This window comes from Puntigrus tetrazona, chromosome 17 (assembly GCF_018831695.1).
Source record: "Puntigrus tetrazona isolate hp1 chromosome 17, ASM1883169v1, whole genome shotgun sequence".
NCBI classification, from domain to species: Eukaryota; Metazoa; Chordata; class Actinopteri; order Cypriniformes; family Cyprinidae; genus Puntigrus; species Puntigrus tetrazona.
The window spans coordinates 2653068-2671598 of record NC_056715.1 but is presented as its reverse complement, the minus strand read 5'-3'; the positions used below and the strand labels follow the sequence as shown (position 1 = coordinate 2671598).

At 36.4% G+C, this 18531-nt stretch overlaps 1 protein-coding gene across 2 annotated transcripts in view; it reads left to right on the top strand.

The window, feature by feature from the left end:
• mipol1 (mirror-image polydactyly 1) overlaps positions 1 to 18531 on the top strand; it is a 67318-nt gene that overhangs the window by 8193 nt on the left and 40594 nt on the right. For both annotated transcript variants that reach the window (XM_043263858.1, XM_043263857.1), the window contains exons 3-6: positions 10416 to 10500; positions 11323 to 11402; positions 15606 to 15819; positions 17316 to 17454. In XM_043263858.1, the coding sequence (XP_043119793.1) occupies positions 10416 to 10500; positions 11323 to 11402; positions 15606 to 15819; positions 17316 to 17454 (518 nt within the window). The remainder of the gene's footprint in view (positions 1 to 10415; positions 10501 to 11322; positions 11403 to 15605; positions 15820 to 17315; positions 17455 to 18531) is intronic.

The window sequence follows — 18531 nt, the reverse complement described above, 5'->3', positions numbered from 1 at the left end:
CTCTCTCTCTCTCTCTCTCTCTCTCTCTCTCTCTCTCTCTCTCTCTCTCTCTCTCTCTCTCTCTCTCTCTCTCTCTCTCTCTCTCTCTCTCTCTCTCTCTCTCTCTCTCTCTCTCTCTCTCTCAAAAAAATGTATGTATCTTTTCTCTAACAAAGAATGTAGAGTTTTGAAGATCAGAGTTGAAGATTGTCAAGCTTATTTTAACTTTTATTTTAATGTTGGCAGCCCAATAAGTAAAGTGGCGGCTAACTCTAAGCCTTGTAATTCCCTTAAGGGCTTTTTTTTATTTTTATTTTTTTTTATTATTTTGAAATAAGCAATTTCGTTTCAGATCAGCATCCGAGGAGCTCTGATACGTTTTCTTTCGGGCTGACACTCGTGTGATGCTAACACTCCTACCACCCAGTTGCGAGCAGGATTCCAGACGACCTAGTGATGGCCCATGAAACAGAGAGGAAAACAAACAAGGCTTACTTTGCTGTGAACCACAGATGCTTGGGAACTGTTTGAACAGGGAGCAATTTAAACGGTCACTCCTGTGGCCTGTGTTCAAACATCAAGTGGTAATGAGGACGGAGTGCCTGGTCCTGTTGCCCCGGCCTCCCCTCGGCTTTTCAACACATTCACGCTCCCAAAGGAGGCCGGCCGAACAATGACGGGCCACTTTCACAGAGTGGCATTTTTACTGCTTTTTTACGCACTTGTATTTCGGGAATGTTTAGACAGACCTGCGACAACCAGAAATACTGGGCGTAGATGGTTGGCACTTGAGTTGAGAATTTATTGAGAGAGCAGGAACAGAGGATTGAAAAGCTTTGGCCTGTCATTAAAAAAAAAAAAAAAAAAAAAAGGCTTAGAAATTTGATTGTTCGTGTATCCACCTTATTTTGCAATGCGGAAATAATCTGTTTTCTTTGAATATGCGTTATTATAGGTAAATATAAAAAAAAAGCATAGCATCTGTGCTACAAACTAATGTATTTATGATTATAAAAGTATATTAAAATATTGTTAACATATTCCCCTTTTTCTTATATCAGGCCTTAGCAGACATAGCTGCATCCACTTATTTAAAATTAATGTGGATATTTTCTCATAGATTTCTGCAGAATTCGGAAGCGCATCATTCACGTAATTTTTATCTATTAAAAATATTTAGTAACGTAAGGCCTAATTAAGAGCTAATAAAGGCTCATTCACTCCAAGAACGATAAATTATAATGATAACTATATTAGTGTCAGCATTATTTATTTTAAGTGTTTTAAATAGCATTATCTTTAATGATAGTTTTCTTCATTCTACTTTTATTATAGTAAGAAACAATCCAAAAGGGTTTTTTTTTTATTTTTATTTTTATTTTTTTTATTTAAATCTGCATAAATTGTTATATAACACACTGTGATATAAAAATGATTTACCGTTTAAAGAAACGCACGTATCTTTATTCGGCATAGCGGTGATTTGGATCTTTTTATAAGCGAAGGCTGCAGTTGCGTCGCCTGTCGCTTTAAATTGATGCATTCTGAATGGCTTTTTTTTTCCTGATTGGATTTTTTTGTGAATGATTCTTACAATATTATTATCGCTATTGTTACCGTGAACAGGCCACAAGTGTGTAAAGCTCTGAGTAAAATTCTCTCACGATCAGGTCACAAAAGGTCAGAAATACAGAGTTCATGAGGGCCTAGCTGAACCACAGTCTTATTGTGCTAAGTTCTTAATAACTTCTAAAAGAAAGGGCATCATTGGCGTAGATTCGATCTAAGCACATGTACGCGAGCATGTATTCGGAAGAGACAGTCATGTGATTCCTCTATTGTACATCAGCTGCTCTGTAAATATTTGCAGCGATGTACATCCCTGAACACACAATACCTCCCACAATCCTCTCCGCATGCGTCCCGCAGCGGCACCGACGTCGCCCAAGTGCCCGCCATATCCTAATATCACACATTTATATCAACTTTGTTTGTTCCCCAATGTTCCCCCGAGTTTGGAAAAGAACCCTGGAATGTCCTGGAGTGTTTTCTCACTTCGGCGTCCCGCTGTTTAAAGCCGGTTTGTTTGAAGGACAGGTCGAAACCGCGAGCATCACTCATCCTTGAGGGTGAAAAAAAAAAAAGAGAGAGTGAAAAGCTGTGTTTGGATTTGACGCTTCTGCATTGCCCAAAGTTCAGCTTTGCGGTTCGTGTTGGAGAAAGGATTTCCTGAACAAAGGAAGACGTGTTTGTTGAGGATCCTCGCACCACTAGCTATGTGTGTGTTTTAGCGCCGGGTGCTGAGGTGACATGCACAGCAATCACGCCGGATTTTGTAGCCCTTTCAGTGTTGCTTTGAAAAAGCAGGGTTAAATTTTGACTTAATATGAAAGTTTTTTCCATTGATGGACGTTCACGGAAATTATGGGAGTGTTTGTGTTGCCCTTAGAAGGATCAGAGTGGTCATTTGTCATCTCCTTACAAAAAATGACCGCGGCAAATGTAGTTTCCACCAAACAGCAAGTCTCTACAGGTTTTTTCCCCGCTGTTAGATCGTGATGAATCAAACAAACAATCTAAGGAGCTTTTACTGTGACTAAAAATAGCCAAAATGGCTTTTTTTGTTTTGTTTTTTTGGTCAGTAACTACATTTTTGAAGATTAACATGTTAGTATCTCTGTAAGTCGAGCAGATATGATTGATTGGGCAGTATGATAACATGAGAGAGGCCAAATATTGTCACATTTATTCAGTATATGGTATCGCTAGTTAAAGTGTCACTAGCTCATATTACCATAGTATTTTGTGGGTTAAAGGAAACGATAACTCAAAAATGAAAATTCTGTCACCATTTAATCATTCTCAAGTTGTTCCAAACCTCATTGATTTGATTGATCGATTGATTGATGCTGAACACAAAAGCAGATATTTTGAAGAATGTGTGTAACCAAACAGTAGCTTTTTTTAATGCTATAAATATACTATGAAAGTCAATGGCTGTCTGGCATGCATGTCTTCAAAATATTGTCTCATTTATTTATTTATTTTTTAGTGAACTTGTGCATTGATTGTTTAAAAAAAAAAAAAGTCAATGAAGTACTTCAGAATCATATAGTAAAAAATGCTATTAGCCAATCTATTATTCATTTCTAAGAAGTAACAAAAAGTAAGTTACTGAAAATGTTCAAAGTTACTGACAATATATAGATAATATATATAAAATATATAAATATATATATATATATATATTATATATATATTATTTATATATTTCACATGTATTTATTTAGCATATGCTATTTTTAGAGCAACCTTATTCATTCTAAGGAGACCGTAACAAATGCAAATACAAGCAGTCCCATCGGCTCATTTTTATTAGAGAGATGCACAGAGATAATGAGTCGAAACTTGCACAGCTTTCGGTAGAAGCGACACGAGAAGCGAAACACTTTGCCGGAATGTCTTTCATATGACAGCTGACCTTGGGTTGACTCTTTCCCTGAGCCCCACCTCTCGTGTTTGGCGTCTCTTCGATGAGTAATAACAGTGTCACGGCCGGTGACGCCACCTTGCACTAGTTTCACAATCTCTGCCACAATAAGGCTTTGTTTTCCTTACGGTTTTGTTAAAATGCTTTTAAACTCGTACCTGGAAAGGAATGCGGTTGAAGCATTTTGTTTTGATCGGCGCATGAGCAAAGGTGGCGACAAATGAAATGATTATTTTTGTCATGACCTAGGACCTAGACCGCCTCTGCAGGAAAGCAAATGGATCAGGATCGGCTTCTCCACATCTTTGCAAATCTAAAAAAAAAAAAGTTAGACATTGATTAAAACGTGAATTAAGTTGACTTTTTTTTTTTTTTTTTTTTTTTTTTTTTTTTTCCAGAACTGTGAGTGTGTAACGGGAATGTGAGCGAAATCTTCCTTTGCTCGCATATCGACTGCATTAAGCTCATCCTTAAATAACTCTGCTCTCCCTCCCAAATGTTAGCCAATGCAAATCTCAGCTTAGTCTATATTTACACAGCCAATTTTGAGGTTACATTCAGCAGATGAATTATCCAATCGCTGAAATATTCACTCTTGACATCGAATCGCAGAATTGAAATAAAATGTGCTGTTTGTCTAAGTGCTTACAAATACAGACCTTTTAAAATTAATTTTTGGCGAATAACTGTGACAACCTGACTTCAGCAAATCAAGCTGTCAGAAGCGTCAAAATTTGCTCCAGGTGGATTGAAACGAATCAGTTTGTGCGTAATGTATAAGCGCTGGCGTTAAAATAGTGTTTAAGAGAAGCATTGGTACAAATGTGCACTGCGTGTAGTGAACTTTTTTAATTATTTTTACATTTTTAGAAATAAATGGAGTTTATTGATGGTGGACGTGCGAGAGAGTTTAAAACAAAAACAGCATTATGGGTAAATGAGGTTAGAGGTCAAGGGTCATTTCTTGAATATAAAGTGTAAAATGTTATTTATGTAATATGAATAATACAACTCTACAGGCTTTTTAGCATTAACGCTGTATTCACCATTACAACGCAGTTATAGTTACAGGATAAAACATGGTCTTGCTAAAGATGTAGATATTACATATTTATTAAATATCTTATGCACTTTATGCATAGGAGTCATGTGCCTTAATTAGATTATCTGTGCAATGTTTTGACCTTGGTTTAGTTGATAATTAAGGTTTATCTTTACCAGTCCGACTGTGACAAGCTGTCGTTTTTTTTTTTTTTTTAAGTGTATTTTAGGCAGCGCGTTGTGTGAAGCATTTGTATTTGGCTTGAATCATATCGCCCATGTCATAACTGATAATTGACAGGATCAAACACACAATACAGAGTGTTCAGGGTTTATCCTTTCGCACATCTTGGGGGGCATTTTGCCTGCTTTTATTCATTCAAAGCAGGCCTGTTTAAGGGCAGTTGCGGGGTGGGGGGAGCGCTTTCTTTACTCCTAGCTTGGCTCACGCTTCTCTCGCACCCAAATTAGCTGGATATGGGGAAATTGAGGCACTCATCCTCGTAGATTTGGAGGGTCATTTCTCCTCCCCCGTTAATGCAGGAGGATCAGTGAATCGCGGCCTGATAGACTCCACCGAGGAAGGATCCATCAGAGAGATCTGAGATGCTAGCGCTAGCTCATTTCCCACAGGCTCAATTCAATTATCACTGCGCCTGCTCTGAGAATGAGCTTTACGCCAGTAAGACGCGCCGTCTTGCCTCACAGATCCCTCTCTCCCTGCTAGACGTCTCCATCATCTAAGAAACATAAGGCCCACCCGGAGAATTCTCGAGTAATGCAAGGAATTATGCTTTCATTTGAGAGACTGCGTAATTTTAGACCTTCAATAAAGTGACATTGATGGTCCTGGAGGTTTTCTATCAGTCTGTTTTGATTAGCTACTCGTTTAACTAGCCACCTGGTAAAAGATTGTTTGGAGAGAACAATGTTATATGCACATCACAAGTGTAGTGAGGATGGATAACAAAGTCTCAAACTTTATGTAGAGCTGCCTCTAAAACGTTGTTTTTGTCGCTGAAGATGATGCAATTGTATAAAAGTAAGCTTTCCAAGTAGGACACAATCATTTTGATTTATAGTCTATTTGAGTGGGTTCGTTTGCTGAAGATGCAACAAGCTCTAAACCCACTCAAGTTTTATATTTCATTAGAATTGGTTAATCGTTTACTTGATCTAATCAATAGTTTTAGTTAGGAGTTGAAAATTGTTTATGCATTTTTTTTTTCTTCTCTTTGGCATTTCAGCTAAATATGTTGGTGCTGGTTTGAAGTTTATTTGTGCCGTATATGTGGAAGAGCCTCACTTTGATCTCAGCATCCATTTAAAGAATCATTAACTTTAGTTTTTACAGTCTGAATTATTATAAATACTAGTATCTCGGTCTCGATTCTGTGAGCGACACCTTCTAAATTAAAAAAAGAAAAAATAAATGTATACATATTGTATATTAAGTAATATGAATAATTTAGTTTTGTTATTAATTTATGATGTATATCTGCTCAATACGGCAAAATATGTAATTTTTTTTTAGTTCAACTTCTTATGCCGTTTCATGCTAAAATAAATAACTAGTAAAAATAATGCATTTATTTATTGATTCATTTAATTCTGTAAAATATTTATCGACTGCATTTCGTAAATAAGTTAATAATTTATTACTATATATTTACTTTATATTTATTTATTAACAATCGAATAATTTTCGTTAGTACTACTAGTACTTATGTAGTTTGCTTTTAATATTTAACCTTTACGTCCTTTTTTTAAAGTCAAGTTGTTGTTTCGTCTCCATTCCTGTTCATTCAGTTGCAGATATTTTTGAGTCGGAAACCGTTTTCATCGGCATTAACAGATGGAAAAGGAAAACAAATACCAGCCCTCCACTGAGATAAAATCAGCTCACAGCACATGTAACTGATTGACAAAAACAGTTTCTATCTTTAATATCTGTCTGCGAGTCAATGAAATCTTTTGATCCCGGAAAAGTCAAGACCATTGAAAGCTTCACGACAGCCCGTGACAATCAAATTACACAGCGGGGTGCATCCAGGTGCTTGTGCGCACCTCCCCGTATAAAAGAGGCTGTTTATCCATATCAAATCAATTCATGTCTGCCTTTTTCCTTCTGAGGCACAAGCATGATGTACAATTAAACCTGCTTTAAGACTCTCTCCACATTAATGTCCGTATCAAAATTCATAAAGATTCGGTAAGACGAGAATCCTGAGCTCGTAGATTCACGGGGATTTCGCATGAAGCCCGTTTAATCAGGATAACACTGTTATTAATATTCATAAAGTCAGCTGGAATACAAATGACAGCCTGAAGAATCTGGAAACTTTTTGCGGAGGAAATGCATTAAATGCAGCTTAAAAAATTAATGGAATTTAGTTTATATTAGAGGGAAACGCCAAACCCCCCTCTTCGAGCGATTGAAATTGGGCTTAGACATTTCTTTTTGAAGAATTCCATCTTTGACAGACATCAAAGGCATTTTCAATGAATGCGACGCATGAATGGTCATTTAAAAGGATTTAAAGACATTACACTGCAATAATTGTACATGAATAATAAGTAGCCCACCGAGGCAATTAGCTTAAAGTCTACAAGACAGGAAAATGAAGATCACCGAGCGACAGCAAAGGACAAATTGAAATGAGAAAAGTTTGAAGGAAGGATAAAGTGGCTTTAAGTGGCAAATGCTGTTTTGTAAGATTTGAGCCATCTTTTACATTTGATGCGGGCTTCTAACCTATTAATGTTTCCTTTATTTACTCACGTTTTTATCCCCGTGAACGAATACGGATGAAATATTCAACGTTATCCGAAGCAAAATGATAGTTCGGTCTGAAAAGCTTCTTCCTTTTTGTCTTTTTCACGTGAAATGTTTCTAAATTGCTCTAAAAGGCTTTCACGTTTAGACAAATATATGTATGCGTGTGTATATATGTATATGTATGTTTTTATGTGGACTGACTGCTTTCAAACAGGTTTCCCAAAAAATGCTGGTGACCGGTGAAACGAATTATCCCGCCTTAACCTCACACCATTGGTTCAGACAATGGTACTGTATGCCTAAATATAATTTTTTTTTCTTTTAAGTGAACAACTTACAGTTTCTGGATATGAAGCTGGAATTAAATAAAGTATTCCCGTAATTCAATCAGTGGCCTTTAACTCTAGTTTTGGTATTTTTAACAGTATGTAATCATTTGAGCTTGCCTGAGCATTTAATTCAGAGGAACAAACTGCGATTAAACCGCGATTCGATTCGAATCAGCTCCTCAACTAGCCGCGGAGCCGCAGTTTATACACAATGACTGGTTATTGGCTTCATTGTAGCATGTCGCGCTCTGCAAGCTTTGGCGTGAATGCCGTTTTCGTCCCTGCCCTGCGAGCACCGAGGCTAATAGCTCATTAATCTATCATGAAACTCCTGCAGATTATGTAGAAAATGTAGATGCGATGCTAATTCACCATCTGGAGCGGGAGCCGCAAAGAAACCGGCCTCCTATTGCACTCGGCACAATTCAAACTTTCATTAAGCCAGAACGAGCTCTTCCCTGTTTTTCAATATCGGATTATTGGATAGTATCAGTTTCATTAAGTTTCTTGGGGGGTGATTCTCTCAGGAAATGGTGTCAATCAATGAATCGGCCCAAATTTATTTGGTAAAGCGCTCTTTTCTGGGAACTGTTTAACGCGTCTCTCCGAAAATTACGTGAACATCAAAAGGTCAGGTTTGTATGCTTTGCCTTGTTTTTTTCCCCCTTTCTGTCTTTTCCAAAGCTGCTTTCTCTTGTTAGTGTTAACGGATTACCAGGCGTCTTAGCCGTACCTACTATCTTTAAAGTCTTTCTTCATCCTCGTCCTCCTCTCTTTCTCTGTGAAAGTGCGGTGCGCTGGGCCAGCTCCCGCTCAGAGTCTATCACTGAGATTAATGGAGCCCTGTGGTGTTTGGCACAAAAAGCCAGTTGTCCGTTCACGCCTGACTGTGTCTGAGCTGAATAGCGTGTGAGCGGTGTGAGCTGTGTGTGCTGGCTTACAGCGCGGGGATAACGTTCCACTGGCATCTGCCCCAGGGGTCACCCCCACCCGCCTCGCGCGCAACCTCCCAAGAGCACTCACTTTTTATGTCTTCTTAGCTCTCTTCTGCCAACTTTCTCTCATGCTGTCCACCGTCCCCGCTATCGTTTTTTCGTGACCTTTGTTTCCTTTTCCCAAGAGCCTGCTTGTCCTGAGGTTTTTTTTTTTTTTTTTGCGTACGCCATCTTTAAGAATGCTGAGAATTTAAAATTAGGTGGGTCTCGCTCTCGAATATAAACGTTTCAAAAAGGGGTTTTCACAGCGACGTTTCATTTTAGGTTGAGTTATAGTGAACGATTCTTAAAAACATGTTTTGTTTTTTTTTCTTCTTTAGTAAACATTTTACACTCATTTATCGTGTAATGAAGTTTATGCTTTCAAACAATGCATTTATAAAAAAATTTGTATAAATTTAGTGTTGTAAAATATCTATTTTTTAATTTTAAATAACTGTTTTCTTTTTTTTTTTGTTAGATTTTATTGTTAATTTTATTCCTGTGATGCACAGCTGAATATTCAGCCACTACTCTCTTTCAGAAATCATTCTAATATGCTTTTTTTTTTCTTTTTTAATTCTTACAGAAACATTTTTTCCTTTTTTGATGACTATATGATTCAGAACAGCATATGTCTGAAATGGAAATACTTTATTGCATAAATATTTTAACAATCGCTATTTTTATGCATCCTTTAATTTCTACCAAAATTATGAGTCCAAATTTTTATTCTTACCAGCACACGAAGTGAAATGTGTTAATCCGATGATGCTTTTAGTAGACATAACGAGCTGTTCAGCGTAATAAATATATGATGTTTGAAGGATTTGTACAAATTCTTTAAATCTAGAAATTTTTGCAATTAGAAACACTGTATGAATTAATAAAAAGGGCCACAGCTCTAAATTATTGATATGGCTTTTTGTAAACGCAGTGTTAAAAATCCTAGCGTGAAGACATTGGTGACCTATTAAGGTTTTCCTAACCAAAGTGTTTCCCAAAAAATAACCGACCAGGAAACACGAGGGGAAGCCTTCTGCGAGCGCCAGATTCAGGCCGTCCCTTTCTTGAAGATGTTCCGCATTCTTCATTTGGTTTGTAAATGTGACACCGCAAAGCACCTACAGTTGACAGAAGTGAAATGGCAAGTGTTTACGTTTGTAAGCCCCCGGTGTGTGTGTTGTGTTAAGAAGTTCTCGTCTCGGAAGCTCCACCACTAGAGGGAAGCTCTCCACCGCGGCTCCCACCGCCAGCGATCAACAGGCTCCGCCGTCTGAATGTCAGCGTTCCTGCTAATTGCCTCCTGTCTGTTTGTTGCTTGCTTATGAATTAGCTTCCGTTCACGGAACTAAATTATCCACCATTATTTAATTACACCTGAGTAGATGACGCTTTAATTGGCGCTTCCTGACTAGGATCTGATATGGCTTGAGCTGTATTAAATGGCTGTTTACTTTTCTGATAGCTAAAAGCATTAAAACGATTGCATGGTGGGATTACGCTTTGTTAATTGCCCTCGTTCATTAGTCCTCCATAAACTGCGAGGTAAAGCACTGGTACACAGTGGATGAGATAAAGACAAAGTCTTAAAGCATAATTTCACACGGCAAATTAAAAGCCGCCTGTCTTGTTTTGCTGCCTCTACTCCAGAGGTTATTAAAGATTGCTCTCCACCAAGCACCCAAGATCATATTGACAGGCTGTAATTAATACTAACCTTTCTAAGTCTAATGGAAAAGGAGTGAGCTAGAGCCTGTGATGAAAAGCATTTTTTTTTTTCCGCGAGTGAAATTAATCATATCCCTTCTATATATTTCCAGCTAATCCTAAAGTCAATGAAGAACTGAAACAAAGGCTGCCGTCCCCTGTAAAGCACCATTGTTCAGAGACCACACCACAACTTGGGTAAAGATGCCTTCCTCGGCTCATTTTACACTGTTTGTCAATGGCTTTCTTCCACATGTTACAATTAAGGACGGTTTTTTAATATGTGCGAAATGTTTATCAGTGTACATTGCAGGCGATGATTACACGCTGTAATGATATCTTTGCAGAGATGTGTTTTCTAAATCCAAAACGGTGTTACAATGTTTAAAAATCAGCTGCCGGTTTAGTTTGTTCATCTTTAGTGCGACGCAAACGTATTTTGGTTACAGGTGAAATGTTTGCGCAGAAAATGCATGCAATCAAAGATTTTATGTTCATTATTTTAAAGCACTTCAGTACTGAATTGACTCTTAAAATTGCATTTAAGTTATTATTTATGACAAAAGAACGATACTTTTTGAACTATAATTCTGCGTTTGCTTTTTTGGAAGTACACATATATATATACTATAATAATGCATTAGTATTTTGGCTATTTTTTCAAATTTATGGTGTTGTATTTATGTGGTATATTGCAACTCAAGTGGTGTTTTTTATTTACTTTTGCAAAACTTGGAAAAAGAGTCAACTCTGTCCTCTTAGAGTCAGAACTCTTGAAGGTCTTTGATATTTGCTTCATGTCCTCGCTTTACTCAGCGCTTTGAAACAAAACACGCAGGTCCTTCAAAGCAGTGTCATTGATGTACAGTTTGTCAATATCCTGTACCTGTCTTCACCTGAGCGTGTCAGACACAGCGTACTGCTGTTAGATATCGAAGGGGACTAGCCCAAAAAAAAAAAAAAAAAGTGTTGATTTTATATATTTGTTTTGCATATTCATACATGAAATTTTTTTTCTAGATCCTCTTTAGGAGAAACCACTTCAGCTACTTCCCAATGTCAGAGTTTATCAAAAGCCCTGGAGGAGAAACTCACGCAAGGTAATAAATTATACATAAGTGCTATCAAAAAAAACAAAAATCTGATTAAAAAGGTCGTTTTGTTATTTTACTGTTATAAGGCTCTTTTTGGTTTACTATTTATGATACCACCATCTCCAGTTTTTTCCAAAATGTGTCCATTTTTATGAGTAAAGAGTTGTTTTACAGGCTTCCCGGTGTCTGAATGCTCAATGTTGTACATTAACAGTTATTTACATGCATTTATTTATTTATTCATTTATCTACATAAACATTTATTTACATTATTCCATAATGCCGGGCTGCCGCGTAATAACTTTACCTAGGCCGTAACGCTGTAGAAGAGCCACTGTTTAGATAGACTGGTTGGAATGACAATGAGAGATAAACAGAGTATTTACCAACCCTTCACCAGACGCTCCTGATATGCAAATTTATTCTGCCTCGCTGCTCAAATATACATTTGGGCTGTTGGTGAAACACTTCAATCTTTTTGCGGGCGGTTAATCGGCCTGTGTTTGATTATTAGTGACAGACATTAGTAAGATGGCACAAGACCGTTGGTAGAATGAATGGAGGAAATGATTATATCTGGTCATTCTTTTGCCCTATTTATTATATAACAGTCTTTTAATGGCAATAAATGATAATCCGTTCAGTTTTGAATTAAGAACGCTTTTTAAATGGCACTTACAGATCAGTAAGTGTTTACTAAATCAGTGTTTAATTAAAATTTTTCCGTTTGTTAAAATTTTCTGCTTAATAATTGATATTATATATTTTTTATTTTAATGTAGGTACATATTTGATACATAAAATGTTATTATATTTTAATGGACCACTTTGTAAAAAGGCTTAATTACCTAAAACGCTCTAATTAAAAGCCTTTAAAATGGAGCCAAAAATCTTATCCATCCAAGTTATCTGTTCTTGCCTATTTTGTGATTGGATAGTGTGTAGGGCATTTGTTGTGTGACTGCATTTAGTTTCTTGCTTGTCGTTCAGTTCAATTCAATATCATGTGGTTTGTGGCCAATTCAATTCAAATTGACACTCATCAAATGAATGGGAGCTAATTCTTCATTTTTGAATTTGCTCTTAACGTTTTTCACTCGGTTCCCATAGGAAATGGGCCTTTACTTTGCACGCTTAGATTAAAGGCCCCGTTCACCCCATTTGTGAGGGAAATGGCGCTTTAAACACACATTCTCTGGGGCAGTTACCTTTGTGAGAGACACCCGGAGAGGGAGATAAAATTAAAGAAGTAACCCAGGTTAGGGAACAATGTATCCAAAAGTCGCATATTTGCAGTGTGACAAAGGGCTTCTATAAGTGTGTTTGGCGTTATTATTCATGGTTTGAATTTGGTGTTTGCACGGGTGAGTCTTACGGGGAATACTAATAACTGTCTCCAGCAATCCTGAGAGCAGAGCCCTAGCAACAAAGCCATGAGGCAGACCTCCCTGATCTCGACTTCAAAACCTGACCTTTCGCTAAATAATTGTGCCGGCTAAGCTGGAGCTTTTTGGACATCGTGGTCGCAAGACTCGAGCATCACAACGCATTTATTAATGCGGAATGATTCCCCTTTTTTGATGCTTTTGATTTAAGCACTGCGTGTTTGAGTTTTGCTCAATTTGAATTGCATTGATGTTGAACTGATTTATGTATATTTTGTAATCGCAGGACGGCCAGGCGGCTTTTTAGCGAAGCACTTGACCCTATGCATGCACTTAGCGCTACTATCTGTTTAATTTGCTTGTAGATGTTAAAGCTGGAGTGTGTCATTTTTTTTTTATGTAGGTTGATTCCACTGAAATGTGTAAACATTGTGGCGTTATCAAAACATTGCTCTGTTTGTCGAGCATCCCGACCAGCCTCACCCAGCAACACTCAACCAATGGCGTGAATTTGGTTCGGCAGGCCAACGGCACACTTAAAAAAAGATTCTGTAGTTTTTATTTTAAAAAAAATTGGAAGCTGTATTTGCCTAAATAATGCAGTAAAAAAAATTCTGAAAAACTAAACCAATTTTACAGTAGAAATCTCTTTATTTCAAACGTAAACCAGTAAATTCAGCAACGCACGCTGCTATTAAAATCTGTTTTGTACCTTTTTGACGACCGCCATAATAATGGTAAAAAAGAAAGCCACATGAAGAATCAAAGCAGAAGCCGAAGTGTACACTAATATATAGTAGGCACACAGAGTCATTCATGCAAACACAAAACACATAGTAACACTTAAATACTGCAATAAACACTCATTAAACAATAGAACATGTAACATAATAACAGTAAAATGTACATAATGATAAAAAAACTATTAAAAACATTAAGCAAAATACATTTAAATGTAGAGTGATGCGCAGTTTTTGACTATACATTTTTTTTTTTTTTTTTTTTTTTTACCTGTAAATTAACAGTATTTTACTGTAAATATAGTATGGGAACTTACCGTTAACCTATTAACGTTTTTTTTTTGTCTGTAGAGTTTTTACAAGATTTTCCGGATGAAATTGCACACATTTTTTTTACAGTGCCGACTGATTCAGGAAACCCGTTTGAAAGACATTAATTGTAAAGCATTTTAGCTTTAAAAGTAGCTTAAACACCCTCTGCTTCTCAAAATCGAACCCTTCTTTCAAGTCTCTATCTTCACTAGTTTTGTCATCACCAATTTGCACTCGTTTAAACATCTCTGATTCAAGGGCCGTCGCACTTTGATCACAAACGATCCGGGTTACATCCAGCTTTCCCCGAGGAGCAAAGTACGTTTTCAGAAAGGCTGCCAGAGAGACAGGCCTCTGTGTTTGCCTCTCCGCCTGCATCTCTGGCCCTGAGCGCTACAGAAACATTGACAGAAGACCTCGTTTTTCCCCCTCCTGCCAGTCACTCGGCACGGATCGCCACATTCCCTCATGAAAGACGGCCAGACCTAGTTTCCTTTTCAGAGAGCTGACGCAAACCAACCAACAGAGCTGCCTTTCAAACCGTCAGACTGTAATCTCCCGGCAGAAGAATGGAAGTCTTATATGTTATGGTTGCAACGTCTTTCTTGTGGGTTTTCCTTTTCATTTAGATCCTAATGCTTTTTCTGGATACTAAAATACTTTTTTTATATGCAGAGTCAGCTTTAGGTTGATTTCACTGAATAGTCCAAACAGTGTGGTGCTTTTAAAAACATGCTCTATTTGTTTGAGCATTCCAGCATTGACTCAACCAATAGCATTGGATCAACCGTTTAGCTGCCCAGTGACAGCCAGGAAAACCTGTCTGAAAACAGTAACTGTTTTTTCACTAGCTTGTAATAGTGGAGGATAAAGAAATTCAACTTGGGAAGGAATTGTTTACCGTTCACCCAAAAATAAATTCTGCAAACTTCAATGATTTTCTTTTCTTTCTTTTCCTTATAATGAATGTCATAGTGACCAGATTCTGATTCAAAAATGACTAAAAGCTTCATTTAAACAGCACACTTTTTTTCTTTTTTTTTTTTTTTTTTTTTGAGTAAAAGGCATGAAAATTCAAGTAAATAAACCCAAAATGTTTTTTGTTCTCAAGTTTGTTATAACCAGTCACAGTGTGCCTAATTTATACGTGACCCTGGTACATAAAACATAAGTGTACATTTTTCGAAATTGGGGTTTATACATAATCTGAAAGCTGAATAAATGAGCTTTCCATTGATGTATGGCTTGTTAGGACGATATTTGGCCAAGACACAACTATTTGAAAATCTGGAATCTGGGGGTGCAAAAAAAAATCTAAATATTGAGAAAATCGCCTTTAAAGTTGTAGAAATTAAATTGTTAGCAATGCACATTATTAATTAAAATTCATGTTTTGTTATATTCACGGTAGATTTACTAAGTATCACACAGAACATGATGTTTAATCTAATATCTTAATGATTTTTGCTTTACTAAATACGGACCCATACAATGTCTTTACAGCTATAGCTACAAATATACTCATGCAATGTAAGATGTTTTGTGGCCCAGGGTTACATATATGCAAACATTTGATTTACATAAATGAAATTTAAGAGCAATGGTTTGGGTCAAATCAGTGGTCACCACAGGCCAACTTTGGTTTGAACATCATTTGGTAATAGTATACCGTGCTATTTTTGCCATAAACCTGGTGGTATTATAAAAGCGAAGATGGGAAATGATTGCGTTACTGTAGCTCTTACTTATTTTTACTGTTTTTTTTGGCACAGTATCTAAGACTCCCAGGCCCAGAGAAGGTTTGATGCTCAGACTCCCTCCACCCCCACCCGTGCCAGGCCCAGTTGCATCTGAAGTGAGAATCATGGAGGAGGAGAGACGGTCTCCACAGAGACTCGCAGCACAGCAGGAGCAGGATATTAACGAGACAGCCAGCAGTCCGGTCCACACACCACGCATCAGCAGGGCAGGGTCTGCTGCACTCAGGTCAGGAGAACAGAGACCCACTTACACTGAGCAATCAAAATCCAATCATTATTAAGGCTGAAAAGTTCATTCTAATTTTAGTTTGCAGCTTTTTTTAGCCTCAGCCTTTGTGTTTTTACTTTTATTTTAAAGACATAAAAAGCAATATATAAGCAATTCTTCTATGTTCAAAATGGAATTCTACATACTGTGTACTATGTAAAAAAAATAAATAAATAATAATAATCAGAAATCAGTATGCAACAATAAGCAAAGATGGCGCTAATTGTCATGTAGCCTCACTACTATAAATAGTTTATTTGCAGGATTACTTTTGTTTTGTATTATATTATCATTTTTTTATTGTGTTAGCTTTTTTAGTTATTTAACCTAGTTAAAAACACCATACACAAACACACCCGCGCACATATTAAAATTCTATAAATAATTTATGTAAATATATTCAAGTTTATTTATTTTAATTCAGTGTATTACATTATCTGGTTACTTTTCATTTTCAATTTTATAATAAAATATACATTATTTAATTACATATTTATTAATTTGTTAATATTTTAGTAAGTCATATCGTTTTAATTCTGTTTTATGCAAAAATACATTTAATTCAGGAGAAATGCTAAAACGTTTTTACTCTTTAATTTCAAATGAATGAATTGTGGGATACAGTATACCATGCAGTCTTATATTACACAAATAGGTATATAAATAGTGTATATATATATATATATATATATATATATATATATATATATATATATATATATATATATATATATATATATATATAGTATATATATATTGCATATATATATATATATATATATATATATATATATATATATATGTATATATATATATATATATATATATATATATATATATATATATTATATATATATATATATATATATATATTGGTATATAAAATAGTAGGACATGCAACTGTTCAGTGTGTACAAAAATATGCATACTGTGCATAGTATTCATTTTACATACTAATTTCTTAGTAGCATATTCTTTAAAAAAAAAGTCTTGCAAACATATCCAATATGCAACAGTTGTTTAGTTTAATCTGTCTTGAGTACTATTGAAAAGTGCGTTATCGAATTTGAATATAGCATTAATATTCACTTTTAGCATGGTTGTCCATTGTAAGATGATTTTAATTATATCGCAGCCTGAAACTATAAATATAGATTCCAATGCATTTTCTTTGCCTCCTTAATAAGAGCTGAATCGAATTCCTGGCTACAAGAGGGAAGTAATTTACCGTGCAATACAGTGCAGTAATACTTTAATATTACCTTAAAGGTCAACTGTATGATTTGACTAATATCTCAAAGTAAATAAGTCACAGTAATATTCTTGAAAGTGGGAGACAGCATCCCTTGTGTATTTGATAATTGCATGTCAGAATGTGAATGATTCATTTTTTTGTTGCCCGTTTGGGAGTCTAATATACGAGTGTTTCTAATGAACTTTTGTCTTTTCTGAAGGCATGCTCATGCTCAAGAGGACCAGGGAAATTCCAAAGTTATCAGCGACTCCAAAAAGCAAGTACCAGTTTTGGATAAAGAGAAGAACATTGCCTTCCTCTTGAAGGAGCTGGATTCCCTTCGAGACCTCAACAAGAAGGTGAATTCACATTTTAAGTACACGAAAGTCAGTCAATCTGGGCCTAATAGACCTTAGTTTAGAGTCAGTTTAGATGCCTTACTGAACTTAACGAAAAATGACAACAAGGCTTTGATGCATCATGCAATTTGAGTGATTTATTTTGTAATCCACTCATCCAATCAGAGAGTAGAATAGCTTTTCTTTTGAAATTTAAGTTATTAGTCTTGCGCTTCATGAAATGCTTTCAACATATTTCAGTGTTTATTTAACAGGATTGTGCAATTCATTTGTTTCCTTTTTGCTACATGAACACAGGTTGGGCTTAGATGCACGTCATAACTCTAAAATTATTCCATGCTCCTTTCCTAGCAGCTCTGCTTAAGTTAGCAAGCATCTCCATACTTTGGAACTAGTGTCCTTCGTATTTTAACCATACATCCCATATTAACTGATTAACTTTAGGAAGCTAGCCATTGTTAGCAAATGTTACCAAGCCAGTCAGAATTAAGTAAAAAAAATGCTGTGTTGATTGCAACAATTTCTGTTCCCATGGTAATATGCGTTCTGTGGTTGATGGGATTGTTGGTAGTGCAGTAGTGAGTTTAATGACCAAATTATCTGTGAAGTTTGTGTTTGCAAACCGTTTTATGTCTATAATGTGATGATGGGATTTGGTTTAATTCATCAGGAGTTGATTGAATCATAAAAAGTCATCGCTATAATTCAGGTAGCAGGGAAAGGACCGAAATCTTTGAAGGCTGATGTGGTAAACATTACATTGTGCTTTATGTATTTTGCCCCATTGTCCATCTTTCAGAACGTAGGACTAGAGTCTTGAAATGGTGTTATTTAGTGTAGGTGGTATATCTGCACCCATCTGGAGACGTGTCGTTTGAGGGGTTGGAGAAGGGGGAAACGACTGTAATTGATGTCCCCGGTTTGCAAGTAGTTGTGATTCCTGACAGAGGGGCAGGAACATGTCCCAAGAGTGTGTTTTTGCTGGCAGTGTTCTGAGAGGGCCCTTTGAGGACTCTGGCCCGACCCCATCACGTTTTCAAAGTCCGGGAGGACAAAAACAAACGGGATGAAAATATT